The sequence below is a fragment of the Ovis aries genome, chromosome 4 (genome assembly GCF_016772045.2).
Source record: "Ovis aries strain OAR_USU_Benz2616 breed Rambouillet chromosome 4, ARS-UI_Ramb_v3.0, whole genome shotgun sequence".
Lineage (NCBI taxonomy): Eukaryota > Metazoa > Chordata > Mammalia > Artiodactyla > Bovidae > Ovis > Ovis aries.
The window spans coordinates 50,063,052-50,085,058 of NC_056057.1; the positions used below are offsets into that span (position 1 = coordinate 50,063,052).

Here is a 22,007-nt window from a genome sequence, read left to right on the forward strand (position 1 = left end):
TGTTATTACATCCAATCCTGGGTCTTTACCTATCCAAAAGACTAAGACATGAAATAATGACTCATGTATTCTAGACAGAGGTAACCCAGGCTGACTGCCAGGGGAGAATGACAAGAAAGGAGATTGATGGAGTAACATATATGTAATTACCTTCAGCTTCAGCGGTGACAATAAAGAAAAAAGAGACAGTCTATGTTGCTACATCACAGCCATCTTTGCATGATCCTGAAGCTGGATGAAGCAACCTAACTGGTGGCAATAATAATTAAAAGCTCTAGGAAGACAGGGTCCCTGAAGCTTCAACTGTAAAAATTTTTTCTGAATGAAATACACATACACCTCAGAGCCACACACAGTCCCACTCGTGCACATACAACATACACAAATGTACAATCAAGTATATGTTTACAAACATGTAAATCAAGGCAGCCAAGTACTAAACATGTTTAACTGACTGCTTTTCTCAGTAACAACAGTCTGAAGTACTTAAAATAATAAAATAATGTCATATAAAAATCCTCCCCCTGCAAACTGGAAAATTTAGGCATCTTAATCTTTTAGTTCAGTTCAGTCGCTCAGTCATGTCCAACTCTTTGCGACCCCGTGAATCGCAGCACGCCAGGCCTCCCTGTCCATCACCAACTCCTGAAGTTTCACTCAAACTCATATCCATCGAGTCAGTGATGCCATCCAGCCATCTCATCCGCTGTCGTCCCCTTGTCCTACTGCCCTCAATCCCTCTCAGCATCAGAGTCTTTTCCAGTGAGGCAACTCTTCACATGAGGTGGCCAAAGTATTGGAGTTTCAGTTTCAGCATCAGTCCTTCCAGTGAACACCCAGGACTGATCTCCTTTAGAATGGACAGGTAGGATCTCCTTGCAATCCAAGGGACTCTCAAGAGTCTTCTCCAACACCACAGTTCAAAAGCATCAATTCTTTGGTGCTCAGCTTTCTTCACAGTCCAACTCTCACATCCATAAATGACCACTGGAAAAACCACAGCCTTGACTAGACAGACCTTTGTTGGCAAAGTAATGTCTCTGCTTATCTAGGTTGGTCATAACTTTCCTTCCAAGGAGTAAGCGTCTTTTAATTTCATGGCTGCAATCACCATCTGCAGTGATTTTGGAGCCCAAAAAAATGAAGTTCGTCACTGTTCCCACTGTTTCCCCATCTATGTCCCACGAAGTGATGAGACTAGATGCCATGATGTTAGTTTTCTGAATGTTGAGCTTTAAGCCAACTTTTTCACTCTCTGCTTTCACTTTCATCAAGAGGCTTTTTAGTTCCTCTTCACTTTCTGCCATAAGGGTGGTATCATCTGCATATCTGAGGTTATTGATATTTCTCCCGGCAATCTTGATTCCAGCTTGTGCTTCTTCCAGCCCAGCGTTTCTCATGATGTACTCTGCGTATAAGTTAAATAGGCAGGGTGACAATATACAGCCTTGACGCACTCCTTTTCCTATTTGGAACCAGTCTGTTGTTCCATGTCTAGTTCTAACTGTTGCTTCCTAACCTGCATACCTAGAGCCAGACATCCTGGAATGTGAAGTCAAGTGGGCCTTAGAAAGCATCACTATGCACAAAGCTAGTGGAGGTGATGGAATTCCAGGTGAGCTGTTTCAAATCCTGAAAGATGATGCTGTGAAAGTGCTGCACTCAATATGCCAGCAAATGTGGAAAACTCAGCAGTGGCCACAGGACTGGAAAAGGTCAGTTTTCATTCCAATCCCAAAGAAAGGCAATGCCAAAGAATGCTCAAAGTACTGCACAATTGCACTCATCTCACATTCTAGTAAAGTAATGCTCAAAATTTTCCAAGCCAAGCTTCAGCAATATGTGAACCGTGAACTTCCAGATGTTCAAGCTGGTTTTAGAAAAGGCAGAGGAACCAGAGATCAAATTGCCAACATCTGCTGGATCATGGGAAAAGCAAGAGAGTTCCAGAAAAACATCTATTTCTGCTTTATTGACTATGCCAAAGCCTTTGACTGTATGAATCACAATAAACTGTGGAAAAATCTTTTAGTTTTATTTTCTGAATAGGTCATGGAAGCATGTAATTCAAAATTCAAAAGATCAGAAGATAAAAAGTCACCATCATATTTCTATGTCTCAACTATGTAGTCACCAAAAACAACCACTATTGTCACTTTCTTGCTCGTCAGAATTCTATTTTTAGATATACTATTTGGAATGTAAAATCCCAAGCAATCATTCCTCTCAAGATTCTAAACACATCATGAGGAGAAATACCATATCTTACTTTAGCCTAATCAGCATGAACTGTCCTTCCAGAATTCCCTAATACCTAACCAAAAAGGATATGCCCTCAAATATGAATGCTTTGAGCTTATTTCTAATGCTTTTCTGTTTAACCATACTTCATCTGTCACCAGGTCTTACCGATTATTCTTCTGTTGCATAATACAATAGTTATTTTACCTCTATTCCCAAAAGCATCACCCTAATCCAAATCTTTACCACTTTTATCTTAAAACTGTGGTCTCCTGGGTAGCTTTTCAATCTCTTGCTGAAATCCATCTTGCTGGCTTTATCGTCTTAGAAACAATTTTCAGCAGTTTAGCCCCCCCTTTAATAAATTTCAGAGGCTCTCTACTAACAGATTATGTTGAATTCACAGCATTTAATAAAACCCTGTCAACACATCTTAGATAATCTATAAGGCACCAACTCGCACCATTTCCTAATACAGTTGCTTCCACTCCAATCAATTTCCTTTTTATTTCATACTTTTATCAGCAAATATAATACAATTATTCAGCATTGACAAGAAATGATCTATCAAGACAGAAAAAGACACAGAGGAATCTTGAATGCATTTTACTATGGGAAAGAGTCAATCTGAAAAGGCTATATATTATATGATTCCAACTATATGACTTTCTAGAAAAGACACAACTACGGAGACAGTTAACAAGATAAGCCGTTGCCAGGAGTTGGCAGAATAAAGTATAGAGGATTTTGAGGGCACTGAAAATACTATATAAAGATGGATGTGTGCATGTCCTTTTAGTTGTGTCTAACCCTTTGCAACCCTATGGACTGTAGCCCACCAGGCTCCTCTGTCCACGAGATTCTTTCTCCAAGGCAAGAATACTGGAATGGGTTGCCATGCCTTCCTTCAGGGGATCTTCCTGACTCAGGGGATTGAACTCACATCTCCAGCAGCTTGTGCACTGCAGGCAGATTCTTAACCACAAAGCCGCCAGGGAAGCCCCACGTGATGGATATATGTCATTATGTATTTTTCAAAAGCCATAGAATATACACCGAGAGAACTATGGACTTTTATAATGATGTATCAATGTAAGTCAATCATTTTTAACAAACGTGTCACTCTGGTGACAGATGTTGACTAACAGGGAGGCTATGCATGTGTGGGGGCAAGGGATACATGAGAAATCTGTATCTTCCTCTCAATTTTGCTATGAATCTAAACTGCTCTAAAAAAAATCAGTATGTAAAAATATATTTAGATATTATATATAGAAAATTACATACAGAAATTAAATAAATCAACTTGGAACTACCATGTGGATCAGGAAACAAAACTCTCTCTGCCACTACATAAGGCCTCCATGTTGTTGCTGCTGTTCAGTCGCTCAGTTGTGTCCGACTCTTTGTGACCCCATGGACTGCAGCATGCCAGGCTTCCCTATCCTTCACTGTTTCCCAGAGTCTGCTCAAACTCATGTCCGTTGAGTCGGTGATGCCATACACCATCTTGTCCTCTGTCATCCGCTTCTCCTGCCTTCAATCTTTCCCAGCATCAGGGTCTTTTCAAATGAGTTAGTTCCTCGCATCAGATAGCCAAAGTATTGGAGCTTCAGCTTCAGTAACAGTTCTTCCAATGAATATTCAAAGTTGATTTCCTTTAGGATTGACTAGTTTGATCTCCTTGTAGGTCAAGGGACTCTCAAGAGTTTTCTCCAACACCACAGTTCAAAAGCATCAATTCTTTGGCGCTCAGATTTTTTTAAGGTCCAAACTCACATCCATACATGCTGCTGCTGCTGCTAAGTCACTTCAGTCCTGTTCAACTCTGTGTGACCCCATAGACGGCAGCCCAGGAGGCTCCCCTGTCCCTGGGATTCTCCAGGCAAGAACAATGCAGTATTTCCTTCTCCAATGCAGGAAAGTGAAAAGTGAGAGTGAAGTCGTGTCTGACTTTTAATGGCCCCATGGACTACAGCCTATCAGGCTCCTCCGACCATGGGATTTTCCAGGCAAGGGTACTGGAGTGGGTTGCCACTGCCTTCTCCACACCCATACATGACTACTAGCAAAACCACAGCTTTGACGATATGGACCTTTGTTAACAAAGTAATGTCTCTGCTTTTTAATATGCTAAGTTTCTCATACCTTTTCTTCCGAGGAGCAAGGGTCTTTTAATTTCATGAATGCAGTCACATTCTGCAGTGATTTTGGTGCCCAAGAAAATAAAGTCTGTCATTGTTTCCTTTGTTTCCATCTATTCACGATGAAGTGATGGGACCAGATGCCATTTTCTTAGTTTTTTCAATGTTGAGTTTTACACCAGCTTTTTCACTCTCCTCTTTCACTTTCACCAGGAGGCTCTTTAGCTCCTCTTCGCTTTCTGCCGTAGGGACGGTATCATCTGCGTTACTGACATTTCTCTCAGCATTCTTAATTCCAGCTTGAGCTTCATCCAGCCTATCTAGCATTTCGCATGATATACTCTGCATATAAGTTAAATAAGCAGGGTGATAACACACAGCCTTGACATATGACTTTCCCAATTTGGAACCAGTCTATTGTTCCCTGTCCGGTTCTAATTGTTGCTTCTTGACCTGCATACAGGTTTCACAGGAGGCAGGTCAGGTGGTCTGGTATTCCCATCTCTTGAAGAATTTTCTACAGTTTGTTGTGATCCACACAGTCAAAGGCTGTGGAGTAGTCAATGAAGCAGATGTTTTTCTGGAACTCTGTTGCTTTTTCTATGATCCGATAGATGTTGGCAATTAAATCTCTGGTTCCTCTGCCTTTTCTAAATCCAGCCTGAACATCTAGGAGTTTTCAGTTCACATACTGCTGAAGCCTAGCTTGGAGAACTTTGAGCATTACTTTGCTAGCATGTGAAATGAGTGCAACTGTGCTTAGTCTGAACATTCTTTGGCACTGCTCTTCTTTGGGACTGGAATAAAACTGACCTTTTCCAGTCCTGTGGCCACTGCTGAGTTTTCCAAACTTGCTGACATATTGAGTGCAGCACTTTCACAGCATCATCTTTTAGGATTTCAAATAGCTCAGCTGGAATTCAATCACCTCCACTAGCTTTGTTCATAGTGATGCTTCCTAAGACTCACTTGACTTTGCACTCCAAAAGATGTCTAGCTCTAGGTGAGTGATCACACCATCATGGATACCTGGATCATTAAGATCTTTTTTGTATAGTTCTCCTGCATATTCTTGCCACCTCTTCTTAATATCTTCTGCTTCTGTTAGGTCCATACTGTTTCTGTCCTTTACTGTGCCCATCTTTCATGAAATGTTCCCTTGATATCTCTGATTTTCTCGAAAAGATTTCTTAAGTCTTTCCCATTCTATTGTTTTCCTCTATTTCTTTGCATTGATCACTTAGGAAGGCTTCCTTATCTCTCCTTCCTATTCTTTGTCACTGTGCATTCAGATGGGTCTATCTTTCCTTTTCTCCTTTGCCTTTCACTTTCTCAGCTATTTGTAAGGCTTCCTCAGACAACCATTTTGCCTTTTTGCATTTCTTTTTCTTGGGAATGGTTTTGATCACCACCTCCTGTACAATGTTATGAACCTCCAACCATAGTTTTTCAGACACTCTATCAGATCTAATCCCTTGAATCTATTTGTCACTTCCATTGTATAATTGTAAGGGCTTTGATTTAGGTCATACATGAATGGCCTAGTGGTTTTCCCTACTTTCTTCAATTCAAATATGAATTTTGCCATAAGGAGTTCATAATCTGAGCCATAGTCAGCTCCCGGTCTTGTTTTTGCTTACTGTATAGAGCTTCTCCATCTCCGCTGCAGAGAACATAATCAATCTGATTTCAGTATTAACCATTCTGGTGATGTCCCTATATAGAATCGTCTCCTGTGTTGTTGGAAGAGGGTGTTTGCTATGATCAGTGCTTTCTCTTTCAAAACTGTTAGCCTTGGCCCTGCTTCATTTTGTACTCCAAGGTCCAACCTGCCTATTACTCCAGGTATCTCTTGACTTCCTACTTCTGCATTCCAGTCATGACACCCTCCATCCAACCTCCCTACTTCCCCCAGCCCAAGAGAGACATCATTCTGGCTTTTGTCTTAATCATATCCTTATTTTCATTTATAGCTTCATCACTGAAGTATATATACCTAAATGCTATAGTCTAATTTTACTCTTTTTAAATCTGTATCGGTTCCCTTAGCATCTTTTTTCCTTTGCAATCTGCTAAATATGTTGGATCATCTGTCCTATGAAGTTTCCCACGGACTGGGTTTAGTTGATTACTGTCTTCTAGTTTAACAAGTCCCTGTATCTTTTATATTCCCTAAACACTAGTAGTTGGATGTCAGCAGTCTCAACAGATTCAGGTTAATATTCTGGGAAAATTTATTCATTACTGTTGTTACCAACACTGATACTCAACATCAAAATCCATTAAAACATAATATATGAGACAACAGATGTAGAGAACAAACGTATTGATACCAAAGGGTAAAAGAGGGGGTGGGATGAGTTGGGAAATGAGGAGTGACACATAAATACACTACTAACAGGTTACTACTGAGAACCTGCTGGATAGCACAGGGAACTCTACTCAGAGCTCTGTGGTGACCTACATGGGAAGGCAATCCAAAAAAGAAGGGATACAGTAGGAGACACAGGAGATGTGGGTTCAATCCCTGGGTCAGAAAAATCCTGAAGAAGGAAATGGCAAACCACTCCAGTTTTCTTGACTGGAAAAATCCCATAGGCAGAGGAGCCTGGCAGGTTACAGTCCAGGGGACCACAAAGAGTCAGACACAATTTAGCGAGTAAACTCCCACCACCAGGTATATGTATGGCTGTCATTTTGCTGTATAGCAGAAACTGACAGCAGTATAAAACAACTATACTCCAATTTATAAAAACAATAATAATAATAATTATGACTGCAAAATGGTGTTACTCCAGTTTTATCATTTTTCTTTATCTGCTAGCATATAAAACGTCTCTATTAGAAGAAGCTTTACCTCATCTATATTAGTTTTTCCAGTGGTACTGTTCATACAGAAAAGTAAGAATTATCACTGGGTTCCTTCCATTGGTTTACCAATGGTTTGTTTTCCTAACAGCCACAAAAGATGAACAATTAAGTTCACTGTTTTAGATATCATTATGAACTCATAGATTTAAAGATGTGAAACCACTGTAGCTCTTATCCTTACAGGTGCTCACCATGTCCCATTTTTGGCCATGGGAGCCTCTGAGGCTGATCACGTCTATTGATTTGGCTGGGACTGAGTGGTTTCCTGGGATACAGGTGTTGCAGTGTTAAAAATGACACAGCTGGTCACCCTAGAACCTATTCAAGTTGGCTCCTGAATCCTTTTGTCATGACTCTGCATAGTAGTTATTGATAGTTTCCTTAGGATATACAGGTATAAAAATATTATAATGTATATTTCATGTCCCAGACCTGGAACCAAAGATTTATCAAAGAAGCCCTCATTTCCTTTAGAAGTCAGCAGCATTTGAAGACCATGTTGGGGAAACCAGATCTGCTCATTTCTGAGACTTCGGAGTACACATAGTTAGGAAATGTTGAAATTAAAATACCACATAAATATTCATTTGTTTGATTCCATGATACACATAAAACAGTCTCAGATTAACATTATACATATACATATATACAAACATATGATGTGTACACTATTTTAAGATAAAATTAGAACACCTCATGAGTTCACACTGATCCTTCCACTTAAATAGGAACAGAGAATATTTATACTTAATCTTCTAAATTACATCTGTAAATTATTTCTTCCACAGAGACTCCTGGTTCCAAAGACATCAGAGATAACAGAATTAGAATATGTATAATTATTCATTTGCTTTGCTGCATGATACAAACATTAGCGAAGTGAAGTCGCTCAGTTGTGTCCGACTCTTTGCGACCCCATGGACTGTAGCCTTCTAGGCTCCTCTGTCCATGGGATTTTCCAGGCAATAGTATTGAAATGGGTTGCCATTTCCTTCTCCAGGATACCAACATTACCTGAACTCAAAACCAAAAGTACAAAAAAAAAAAAAAAAAATGACTGAAGACAATTTAAAAAAACTGTTCCCTGCATACTCTCCCCACAATGTCTTAGAGTTGAAATTTATTTCTTGGTCAAAACATATACCCAGCGACTTCCTTGGAGGTCTAGTGGTTTGGAGTCTGCCTTCCAGTATGGGGGACACCTGTCGCATACTCTCCCCACAATGTCTTAGAGTTGAATTTTATTTCTTGGTCAAAACATATAGCCAGCGACTTCCTTGGAGGTCTAGTGGTTTGGAGTCTGCCTTCCAGTGTGGGGGACAGCCGTTCGATCCCTGTTAGAAGAACTAAGATCCCACATGCTGCAGGGCAACTAGGCCCATGCACCACAACTCCTGAGCCTGCTCACCTCAACTAGAAAGAAGCCTGCGCGCCACAAGGATACATCTCATGTGTCACAAGACCCAGTGCAGCCAAAAATTAAAAAATGAATATTTTTTAAAAGTAACATACAGCCATTACATACTACTTTATATCCCTCATTTAAGCCTTGTTCTTACTGTCATTGCTAGTTTTACTTTGAAGTTTCTCTAGTCATTTGATTGTCTCAAGTATATCATCTATCAGAGTCCTAATAAAAGCTTATAGGAGCAAAAGTCCCTGGATTCTATGAGGATGGCAATCTCTACACATCAAAATCAGTTCAGCTGTTAAATCCATTATCTTTTGCTGCATAAGAAACCAGCCCAAAACATAGTGGTTTTAAACGATTTGTTCTTCCTCACAACTCTGAGTCAGGAATTTAGGCAGGGTTCATGTGCTTCATGTGGTATCCCCAGGATTACTCATTCTGCTACCCTCTGCTAACGACAAGGCTTCACTCCCCTGTCCGGTGCCTCGACCCTCCTCTACCTTCATCTCCCCACCACCAGCACGTGCTTTCTCACACCATGATGGTCTCACAATGAATGGACTCTCAACGGAGAGTAGCTTTCCCAGAGCACAAACAAAAGCTGCTGTGCCCCTTGAATGCTAACTCCCAAAGTAGCCCAGCAGACTCCCACCAGCAGCGGTTCTCCCCTTTTGCTCTCCTGCCTACTCTGTGTTTTCAAAGTGTTTAGGGACACTGGCGTCTTATACTGCTGTTGTTATCTTCCCTCTTCCTTCCTTCCTTCATTTCTGGTACATTACTTGTTTGGTGGATAATTATTTATAAAGCCAGTTAACTACATAATCATCACACAGAACAATGCAGATAAAATTATTTGACATTGTTATCAATTGAAAACTAAAAAGAATCCTATAAATGTATATGGTGAAACCACATACATGTAAAAAACATGAACATAAAAAAAGGTTTTAAGAACCCTTTCCTTCTCCTTCATATCAACATTTTCTCAAACTTTCTTATATAATTTCAAAGTTAAAAAATGAAATTAAAAACCTTAAATTGGAACGCTAATATATGTGACTTAAAAAGTAAAATGATAAAAAGTGAAAAAAAATTAAAAAGATAAAAAAACTTATATGCACATGTGAATTATACCCCAATAAAGCTGTTGTATTTTTCAAAACATATGATTCAAAGTGTTAAAAACATAAGATTTGAAAGTTAAAACTCATTTTCTTATATAACATTAAAGTTAAAAAAGTTTATATATTCTATGTAAAGGATAATAAGCTCTTAAATTTTTCTTTCTGAAAAACTCTAAGGCAGTTCATAAGCAAACAACGTTACTAAAAAGAGCTAAGATAGAGATGATTCTTGGGGTGATAATTAAATTCAACTCATGTTTTCATGTATATAGATGAAGTCAGAAGCTTCTGCTCAGAGAAAGAAAAAGCCTTATGGAAAGAGTAAAGTGGGGATAAAAAGCAAAAAAAAAAAAAATTAAAGGTAAAAGTACTTTCTTCTAATTGAGGGTACAGCTTAGTGATTTTATGTTCAAGGCAAAAACAAGTTCAGAGCTATTTCTTTCTTCTTCTTATATCACATGCATTTAAATGAATTAAGAGCTCAAAGAATAAAAAGATTAAACAGGAACATAAAAGTTTCTCCAAAATTTAAAATGGAAATGTCTAGACAAAGTAAACAGAATAAAAATGGTTAAAACATGAATAAATTTCCAAAGAGCCCTTGGACTTCAAAGAAGTCTGAATTTCCATGATGAACATCCCTCTTACAGGTAAGACTCATCCTAAGGAAGGAGTCAATTTAGAAAAACTTAAATACTAGAAATAAAGATATCAAAATGTACCTGGCATATTTTTGTTTTCTTTCTCTCCCTTCTTTCTTCCTTCATGATAAATTTACCAGATACTCAACTCAGTTGCTGCTATACAGTAGTATAATATTTTTTACAATAAGAGTACAGAAAATAACACTAATATATATAAAAAGTGTTTATTTTAAACACAAATAATCCTGACCTCACATTAACATAACCGTAAGAATAAAAGCACTCATAAAAGAAACTATCACAGTGTCACAGAATCACAGCATTTTAGAACTGGAAGAGAATTCACAGATCCAGTCCAAACTTTCACTGTATAAAGATACTATACCACCAAGAACACCACAACAAATAGAGTAATTATGTAAAGTGAAATGTGTATTACTACCCTTACTGTGGTAACCATTTTACAATACATACATCTACCAAATTATCACACTGTGTATCTTAAATGTACATGTTGGGTCAATTATATCTCAAAGCTACAAACAAAAAAATAATAAAGTCTGTTCGTGACCATGAAGCTAGAAGGACGAAGAGTGTAGTCAGGTCTCATAACACCTAGTCCACTGCTCTCCATCCATGCTTTACGAATCTAGATTTGGTTTTAATTTTTCGACCTACAAGCAAGTTTCTGAAAACCAGGAGTCATACTTTCTACTTTTTTATATATTCCATAGAATCAAAATCACAGAATCCTAAATTTAGCAAAAGAAATTCTGTTTCAGTCTGAACATTGCTGCATATTGGCTATATGAACTTCAGCAAGTAACTTTCAGAACCTAAGTTTTTATTCACCCATAAAGTGATGAGATATGTAACTTCTAAACACAATTATTGAATTAGAATACTTGAAAATTTTCATAAAGTCCCACATAAATTTGAAAAAGAAATTTTTTTATCCTGAATACCAAGTGAGGTAGCAAAAATGAGATTCTTAAAAGTTACTGTCAAAAGACTGTACTAAACAAAGAGGGGAAATGAAGTGCACGATGCTGCAATTCTTAACCATTTAATATGGTACATAGCCCTATTCTTCGGCTTCCCAGGTGGCACCAGTGGTAAAGAGCCCGTCTGCCACTGTAGGAGTCCTAAGAGACGAAGGTTTGATATCTGCATCAGGAAGATCCCCTGGAGGAAGAAATAGCAACCCACACCAGTATCCTTGCCTGGAGAATCCCATGGACAGAGGAGCCTAGCGGACTACAGTGCATTGCGTCGCAAAGTGTAAGACACGACTGAAGCAACTTAGAACACACACGCACCAAACACTATGCTAAAGTGAAAAATTCCTAAAACAAACCAGAGGAAATCTACAGATTACCTTCAAAAGACCAGGTCAGAATGACAGTTTCTCAACAACTAAACTGGAAGCCAGAACAGAATTGAATTATATACGACACATATAGAAAGTTAACAACAAAGGGAGGGAGGAAGGAAGGAAACAGAAAAATAACTTAAAAGGGACCAAAAGATTTTAAAAGACATTTCTCCAGAGAAGATACACAGTGACCAACAGGCACAATAAAAGATGCTCAGTATCACTAGTCGCTTGAAAAATTTGTATCCTAACAACGATATACTACTTCATAATTGGTAGGATGGCTATATTAAAAAGAAAAGAAGTATTGGCAGGAAAGGAAAAAATTGAAACCCTCATACATTGCTGATAGGAATGCAAAATGGTACAGCTTCCTGGGAAAACACTTTGGCACTCCCAAAATGTTCTTTTTTCCAGCTGTATTGATATACAATTGACATATAAGGCACAGTGGTAGAGAATCCGCCTGCCAATGCAGTAGATGTGAGAGGCACGGGTTCAATCCCTGGGTTGGGAGGATCCCCTGGAGAAGGAAATGGCAACCTGCACTGTACTCTTGCCTGGAAAATTCCATGGACAGATGAGCCTAGCAGGCTACAGACCGTAGGGCTGCAAACAGTCAGACATAACTGAGCAACTGAGCACACATAATACTGTTTAGGTATATGTATATGATTTGTTACATTAAAATATTAAACACAGAGTTAGGATATGACCTAGCATATCTCAGATACATACCCAATTTTTAAAAATGTACATACAAAAACTTATACACAAATGTTCCTAAGAATTCTTACTCATAATAGTCAATAAGAGGAAACAACCCAAATATCAACTGATAGGTAGGTAAAATAAATGGATAAAGAAAAATGTGCCATATCCATACAATGGATTATTATTTGGTCACAAAAAGGATAGGTGTATTGACATATCAATTCTTCAGCACTCGGCCTTCTTTATGGTCCAACTTTCACATCCATATGACTATTGCTCCCTTTGAAAGAGAAGCATGACAAACCTATACAGTATTTTAGAAAACAGAGACATCACTTTGCCAACAAAGATCTGTATAGCCAAAGCTATGGTTTTTCCAATAGTAGTATGGATGTGAAAGTTGGACCATATAGAAGGCTGAGTGCTGAAGAATTGATGCTTTCAAATTGTGGTACTGGAGAAGACCTGAGAGGCCCTTGGACTCCAAGGAGATGAAACCAGTCAATCCTAAAGAAAATCAACCCTGAATATTCATTGGAAGGACTGATGCTGAAGCTCCAATAAATGTGAAGTCAAGTGGCCCTTAGAAAGCATCACTACGAACAAAGCTAGTGGAGGTGATAGAATTCCAGTAGAGCTATTTCAAATCCTAAAAGATGATGCTGTGAAAGTGCTGCACTCAATATGCCAGCAAATTTGGAAAACTCAGCAGTGGCCATAGGACTGGAAAAGGTCAGTTTTCATTCCAATCTCAAAGAAAGGCAATGCCAAAGAATGCTCAGACTACCGCACAATTGCACTCATCTCACACTCTAGTAAAGTAATGCTCAAAATTCTCCAAGCTAGACTTTGGCAATACATGAACCGTGAACTTCCTGATGTTCAAGCTGGTTTTAGAAAAGGCAGAGGAACCAGAGATCAAATTGCCAACATCTGCTGGATCATGGAAAAAGCAAGAGAGTTCCAGAAAAACATCTATTTCTGCTTTATTGACTATGCCAAAGCCTTTGACTGTGTGGATCACAATAAACTGGGGAAAGTTCTGAAAGAGATGGGAATACCAGACCACCTAACCTGCCTCTTGAGAAATCTGTATGTAGGCCAGGAAGCCACAGTTAGAACTGGACATGGAACAACAGACTGGTTCCAAAAGGAGTGCATCAAGGCTGTATATTGTCACCCTGCTTATTTAACTTATATGCAGAGGACATCATGAGAAACGATGGACTGGAAGAAACACAAGCTGGAATCAAGACTGCCGGGAGAAATATCAATAACCTCAGATATGCAGATGACACCACCCTTATGGCAGAAAGTGAAGAGGAACTAAAAAGCCTCTTGATGAAAGTAAAAGAGGAGAGTGAAAAAGTTGGCTTAAATCTCAGCATTCAGAAAACTAAGATCATGGCATCCGGTCCCATCACTCCATGGGAAATAGATGGAGATACAGTAGAAACAGTGTCAGATTTTATTTTGGGGGGCTCCAAAATCACTGCAGATGGTGATTACAGCCATGAAATTAAAAGACACTTATGCCTTGGAAGAAAAGTTATGACCAACCTAGATAGCATATTCAAAAGCAGAGACATTACTTTGCCAACTAAGGTCCATCTAGTCAAGGCTATGGTTTTTCCTGTGGTCATGTATGGATGTGAGAGTTGGACTGTGAAGAAGGCTGAGCGCCGAAGAATTGATGCTTTTGAACTGTGGTGTTGGAGAAGACTCTTGAGAGTCCCTTGGACTGCAAGGAGATCAGCCCTGGGATTTCTTTTGGAAGGAATGATGCTAAGGCTGAAACTCCAGTACGTTGGCCACCTCATGCGAAGAGCAGACTCATTGGAAAAGACTCCGATGCTGGGAGAGATTGGGGGCAGGAGGAGAAGGGGACGACAGAGGATGAGATGGCTGGATGGCGTCATTGACTCAATGGACATGAGTCTGAGTGAACTCCGGGTGTTGGTGATGGACAGGGAGGCCTGGCGTGCTGCAGTTCGTGGGGTAGCAAAGAGTTGGACATGACTGAGCTACTGAACTGAACTGAACTGATGATGCAAAGAGCCAACTCACCGGAAAAGACCTTCATGCTGGGAAAGACTGAGAGCAAGAGAAGAAAGGGATGACTGAGGATGAGATGGTTAGGTGGCATCACTGATTCTATGGATATGAGTTTCTGAGCCAACTCCAGGAGATAGTGAAGAACAGGGAAGTCTGGCGTGCTGCAGTCCATGGACTTAAAAGAATCAACAGGACTTAGTGACTGAACAGCAACCATCTATTATAGCAATTATAAGACTAGGTTATTTACATTTGACCACAGAAAACTGTAAGGATAAAGGTTAGGTTTCTTCTTGTTCTCTATCAAGAGAAATAATTTTGAATTCTAAAAAGTTAGTAAAATTATTACATACTATAGTAATAAAAGTGAAAATAATTCACTTGAATAGTAGTTTTGATTTTTATTTTTTAAACTGAACATCTTCTTTTAAAGCACTTGAATATTTTCTCTTTCTCTCATATTCTCTTACTTCCTCAGAATTCATTCGCTTGAAATCTACCCCTTATAAATACAAAATGAACTAAAATTATAAAGAAATGACAAATGAGGACCTACCTGAAGTCTTGCTAGTTGAGCAGTACGGGCTACTATTTTATTGTATGGCTCAACAATTTTTGCTTTCATCCTAAAGGAAAAACAAAAACAGGAGAGATAAAATCATCTTCAAAATATCAATGGATAAAAATCTTTCCATTTCACTTATTTACAAAATGAACAACAGTACCTATCAACGGCTCCCTGTAAAGCCCCAATTCTTGTCTGCATCATCTGAAGGACACCTAGGAAAACAAAACAGCTTACATTACTTTACAAATTTACAAGGGTTTCAAGTTGGGTAAAAAGTTAAAAGGAAAAAACTGAAAAAATTTTCCATTTTTTTCTACTATGATCATAATCTAACCATATCTTTTACCTAGACTATTCAAAAACCCCTAACTAGTCTTCCTCTATTCCAAATCTTACTTCACTAAAGAAGTCTTACAAGCAATAGGGTGCACACATGCTAAGTTGCTTCAGTCATGTCCACCTCTTTATAATCCTATGGACTGTAGCCCACAGGGCTCTTCTGAACATGGGATTTCTCCAGGCAAGAATACTAGAGTGGGTTGCCATGCCCTCCTCCAGGGGATTGTCCCGAACCCAAGACTCTGAGTCTCCTGCATCGGCAGACAGGTTCCTTACCACTAGCGCCACCACAAGGAAGGGGGAGTGACTGCTTAATGGTTACAAGGTTTCCATTTGGAGTGATGAAAAAAATCTGCAACTGGATAGTGATGCTTACTAATGGCACTGAATTAGCATTAATATGATGAAAGGGGTAAATTCCATGTTAATGTGTAAAAAGTGAAAATGAAAGTCACTCAGTCATGTCAGACTCTTTGTGACCCAATGGACTGTAGCCTGCCAGGCTCCTCTGTGGGGATCCTCCAGGCAAGAATACTGGAGTGGATATCTATTTCCTTCTGACCAGGGGATCATCCCAATCCAGGGATTGAACCCAGGTCTTCCGCATTGCAGGCAGATTCTTTACCAGCTGAGCCACCAGGGAAGCCCAAGAATATTGGATTGGGTAGCCTATCCCTTCTCCAGGAGATCTTCCTGACCCAGGAATCGAATGGTGGTCCCCAGCCTCGCAGGCAGATTCTTTACAAGCTGAGCTACCAGGGAAACCCGTTGTTAATGTGCACTGTACTATAATTACACACACCAAAAAAAGCCTGTGTGATCTTTAGAAATGTAAATTATATCTTAACACTTATTTGCTGAAATCTATCCACAGTCTCCCCTTCATTCCTAGGTTAAAACTAAAGTCCACAGCTTGATCTCCAAGGCCCTGAACAATTTGGGTGATGTACTCTGCTCCTGGTATACTCTTTCTAACCACCAATGATAGATAAATAATATATATGGAGAGCAAGTATATTATTGCCTTTACTCGCTATTTACATAACATAATGAAGAACCATTTATAAAATTGTAGAACTATTTTCAGGAAGACAGATCTTAAATTTGACTATTTATATGCCTAAAAATGGGTTTTCCAGTATTACAGATCCAATTATTTTGAACTCCATTCTTTAAAACTCAGTTTCTATATTCAACTGACATAGCTACAGTTTTAAAACACAGCATTCTATAAATAAATTTAAGTAGAGAATGTCGTCACATATTAGATGAGGTAATTTTAAGGTTAGTGAACATTCCTGCTGCTGCTGCTAAGTCGCTTTAGTCGTGTCGACTCTGTGCGACCCCACAGACGGCAGCCCGCCAGGCTTCCCCATCCCTGGGATTCTCCAGGGCAAGAATACTGGAGTGGGTTGCCATTTCTTTCTCCAATGCATGAAAGTGAAAAGTGAAAGTGAAGTCGCTCAGTAGGGTCCGACTCTTAGCGACCCCATGGACTGCAGCCTACCAGGCTCCTCCGTCCATGGGACTTTCCAGGCAAGAGTACTGGAGTGGGGTGCCACTGCCTTCTTGGAATGAACATTCAAATTAAAACATATTTGTGTGATCAGCACACAAATATGTTTTAATTTGGCTCAGTTCAATAGAATCCTTTCTGCACCCAGAGATTATGCTTTTCTACTGGCTTTATGGTTCACTGACCTTCCTTGTTATCATCACTTCCTTATATGTTTTTCTCTCCACAATCCACTCATGAGAGCTTTCACACATATTCCACTAAAACAGACCTTGTCAAGGTCACCAGAAATCTCCAAGGTGCCAATTTCTATTATCAGTTCTGTCTTGATCCTGTTCAAACTCTCAAAAATTCATTTCACATCGAACCACTCCCTCCCTAAAACATGTTTTACTCTAGCCTTCCAAATCATTACACCCCCCTGGGTTCCTTCCGATCACAATAGTTGCTCCTACTCCTTCTCCATTAGATCTCTACATGCTGGAGTACTCCCAGAGGTGATCCTCAGTCATCTTCACTTCTCCATCCAGAGTCTCTCTTAGTATTTAAAACACGGGGTCTGAATGAAATCTTGATCTATTCAATAAAACACTGATTTGAGATATACACATATGTACCTGTATCCATATTTTCTTTATATCTGCCTAACTATACACACACATACACACACACAACTCTTTAGTTCAGAACTTTCTTATGACAAGTTTAAGACACCCAAGATAAGATCTGCCCCAACCAAAGTCATGATCCTCTCCAGTCTAACTCATCTCAGTTACTTACACCATCAACTATCCAATTTTTCAGACTAAAATTTCAGGAATCACTCTTGGTGAGTTTTTTTCCCTCAGACCTTTAATTTCCCATCAACAAATCCTATCAACTCTATTCCTGTCTTATACCATCCACTTCTCTGTCTTTACATCCACCTCTCTAATTCAAGGCACCATCAACTTCTATTACTCTAATAACTTTTAAATGGGAACCCCAGATTCTACTCTTGCCTTCCTAAAGAACCACCAGTGAAAATATTTTAGAGCTTTAATCACATAATATCTCTAATTAAAATCCTCCAATGGCTTACCATTGCATTTAGAATGAAAATCAAAATTCCTTTCCCAGAACCTCATCTATAATTCTTTTCCTCATTCACTAAACTCTTAATCGTACTAGACTTTTCTTTCTTCCCTTCAAACATGCCACACTAATTCCATTTATCGGTCCCTCAGCTTACCACACTCTTCTCCCCAGAGTCATGTGGTAGCTCTTTCTCATCACTCAGATCTCAGCTCAAATATCATCTTCTCAAAGAGACATCCCCTGCTCATCCTAGCTAGTAAGGGACTCCCCTTCTATCTCATCATCTATTTTGTTTTCTTTTAGAACTTACAAATACCTGAAGTTTCCTACTAACATATTTTTTTGGTCTAATTTCCTACCTAGAACATAAATATCACATGAACAGTGATTGTCGCTTTTGTTCACAGGTGCCTGGTATCTAACAATTTCTCAATTACTGAGTGAGCAAATAAATTAATAAATTAAGCAATCTCTTTTTAATTAAATAGGCTTACTTGGGATTCCTGGGTGGCTCAGTTGTCAAGAATCCTCCTGCCAATGCAGGAGATGTGGGTTCAATCCCTGGGTTCGGAAGATCCCCTGGAGGAGGAAATAGCAACCTGCTCCAGTATTCTTGCTGGGAAAATGCCATGGACTGAGGAGCCTGGAGGGCTATAGTCCAAGGGGTCGCAAGAGTTGGACACAACTAAGTGACTGACAGGCACACACTCATGCACAATTAAACATACCTCCATAAAGACAGGGATTTTTTAATAAGGTTACAGGTGCCTGGAATCTAGCAAATTCTCAATTAAAATTTAAATGAATACATGAACAGAACAGAGAGAGTAAATTTTATTTCATTTTAGGAGATAAAGCACAGTAGATTTTACTGAATGTTTTCTTTTTTAATTAATTTTATTGGAGTGTAGTTGCTCAACCATGTTGTTAGTTTCTTCAAGAATGTAAATTTTAATAATATAGGCTAAATAAATATACCTCCAAATGAATTATATAGCACAAAATTTTACATATACAGGAGAAAAAGCAGACGAAGTAAAAAGCTGGGACACTACTCATTTTCAAATACATAACACACATCTTAAAAATTTTAATATGCTTAGAAACACACATCATGCTAACATAAATACTGATTCATACCTTCACTTCTTATGTTCAAATAATCTGGAGAATACTTTTAGATTATCATAGGAATTTACAGAAGCCAGCCTTTGTACTGCATACTTTCATCCAATGGATAATCATTCTAACTCAGTCAAATAGCATATTTTAAATGTTGTAATCACTGAAAAGCATTCAGGGGAAAATCAGCACACTACGGAACTTAACACATAGAGAGAATTACCTGGCGGTCCAATGGTTAATGTGGAGCTCTATACCAAAGTCATTGGTATAAAGCCTTTGACCAAGGCCACAAATGAGGAGCCTTGTACCAAGGTCATCTCCGGAACTGACCAAGCCCCACAGCAATTGTTGCCATGAGCTTCCACCCGTCTAAACCAGCCAGCTCCAGTTCCCTGACCCCCATATTAAATTAAAAAAAAAAAAATACGCACCCTGTGCTGTGCTCAGTCACGTCCGACTCTTTGAGAACCTCCCTACAGCACCCTAAACAATCACCTAACGCCACCCAGCAAGAACTTGGTCTTGAGGTTATAAAATTGGCTACTAGCACACAAAAGCCATCAGCTCACCCTTGAGCTAGCCTGCTGTTCTAAGTGTCTCCCACTATAATAAGCTCTATTCTCTCATTCTGCCTCATGTCTGAAAATTATCTTCCAATCCCTGCACAGACTGTGACAATTAGAATTCAGCACTTTCACTGCCGTAGCCCAGGGTTCAATCCCTGGTTGGGGAACTAAGATCGCACAAGCTGCATGATGCAGCCAATTAAAAAAAAAAAAAGAACTAAGCATATATACGAAAACCACAGTAAGAAGTATTTTTGTTGTGATGATTTATCTACAAATATTTAAACTCAAAATCAATATACTACCATGACATCCCTATAGATTTTATAAAGGAAAAAAATCATTTATAATTTGTTTACAAAAATTACCATTAAAAACAAGGTATTGTTTCTTGCTTCCAGAAACTTATAAAATACTATGAGATTAAAAAAATTAACTTCCAATAGTAAGTCAGTACCTAGAGCCTCCTAATTTTCCCATAATTTAGGATCTATCCTAAATATTCAAGTAACAGACAAACTAATATTTTTAAAATACTATGTTCTTCATCAGGATGCATTAGAAACAGTGTACATGCTGAGAATAATACCTTTGAGTGTGTGTAAGAAATACTGGGGAAGCATTAAAGAATATTGCCTCACAAAAGGCAATATCTTTCTTCCTCAAGAATTCAACCAACAAAGGGAAAAATCATTTAGCTTTCTTTTGATGCACAGTGATTAATAATATAATCACAATATAAGTGGTGATGGAAAATACAGTATCAGCATTTCATATTTATGAGATGTAGTTTAACAGAATGAAAAATTCATAAAAGTAGTCAAACAAAAATAGAAGAATTCACAATAAAAATCCAATGCATTATTCTATTATATTTTCAGTTTTGAAAAGCATTTCAAATAAGTCAAACATAATGAAAGAATTAAAGCCTATTTCCATTACTTTGGTGGCGCTGACTTTTTTTGGGGTTTGCAGGGCGTGGTGAGGGACAGTGGTTTCAGCACCACAATGTGACTTGCTGAATCTTAGTTCCCTGACCGGGGATTGAACCTGCACCCTCAGCAGTGAAACTGCAGAGTCCTAACCTCTAACCACTGGAATTTTCTGCTTGTTTTCATTAACTCAATTATAAAAGCACTAAATATGCACTAGGAATTGTTCTAAGCATTCTGTTAATTCAAATTAGCACCATATTAGTACATATTAACACTCCTTTATGGATAAAACAGGCACAGAAAGTAACTTATCCAAACTCACACATCTAGTAGGAGGCTAAGCAATGATTTAAATCCAGAGAATTTAGCTCAAAGGTCAGAGAACCTGCTTGCCAATGCAGGAGACGTAAGAGACAGGTTCAATCGCTGGGTGAGGAAGATCCCCTGGAGGAGGGCATGGCAACCCACTCTAGTATTCTTGCCTGGAGAATCCTATGGACAGAGCAGCCTTACACGCTACAGTCCAGGGTCACAAAAAGTCGGACACACATGCTAATAAAACCGCCAAGTTTTACTGAAGTTTTGTTGGAACACAGCCACACACATTCATTTACATATTACTCAGTTGGTTTCACTCTGTAACAGCAGAGTTTAATAGCTGTAACAGAGATAATATGGCCTGCAAAGTCTTAAATTATTTACTTTCTGATCCTTCACAAGAAAAGTTACCAAGCCCTAGGCAAGCTCTATACAAAGTATAACAGTTAATGGAAACATACCTTCCAAAGACTCAATTCCAGTTGCTTGTGCCAATAAATCTTCATGTCTCGCAACGACCTGAAAATCAAGAACGAATAATCAGCATTACAAGTATTAGGTATTTTGATTTGTAACCACAATGTAGAACTGAAGGTCTCTCTCTATATGGAAAGGGGAAAAATGCTAATACAAAAGAAAAAAATACAGGTAAGAAAGGTGTGTTTGAGAAGTCTGATTGGCAGGAACATAAACATGCTTAAAGCTCGACATGGTGCCAAAGAAGTCTTTTCATTAGCCGCATGTTTTCCTAATAGGGTGTGCAGAAGGAAGATGTGCCAAAACTGAACAACAAAAACCTGCTACTTCTCACCACACTAATTAATACATGTTTTCCTTTTAAAGAGTGTTTTCAAACAGCAGGTTCTTTTAGCTCTTGAACTTAATCAGCATCATCACAGCCACATTCTAATTTGCAAAGATAAAGCAGAATCAGCACCTCCCTGAACATCTCTCTGTTTCCAGCTTCCCCATGTCACAGCAAAT

At 38.8% G+C, this 22,007-nt stretch overlaps 1 protein-coding gene across 2 annotated transcripts in view; it reads right to left on the bottom strand.

Annotated features, from left to right (window-relative positions):
* Positions 1 to 22,007, bottom strand: part of COG5 (component of oligomeric golgi complex 5) — a 279,105-nt gene that overhangs the window by 248,085 nt on the left and 9,013 nt on the right. For both annotated transcript variants that reach the window (XR_009600484.1, XM_042248525.2), the window contains exons 3-5: positions 21,485 to 21,542; positions 15,305 to 15,359; positions 15,136 to 15,205 (exon numbers count right to left, since the gene is read on the bottom strand). Coding sequence is in view for 1 of the 2 variants with exons in the window: in XM_042248525.2 (XP_042104459.1) it covers positions 15,136 to 15,205; positions 15,305 to 15,359; positions 21,485 to 21,542 (183 nt within the window). In the remaining variant the exon portion in view is untranslated. The remainder of the gene's footprint in view (positions 1 to 15,135; positions 15,206 to 15,304; positions 15,360 to 21,484; positions 21,543 to 22,007) is intronic.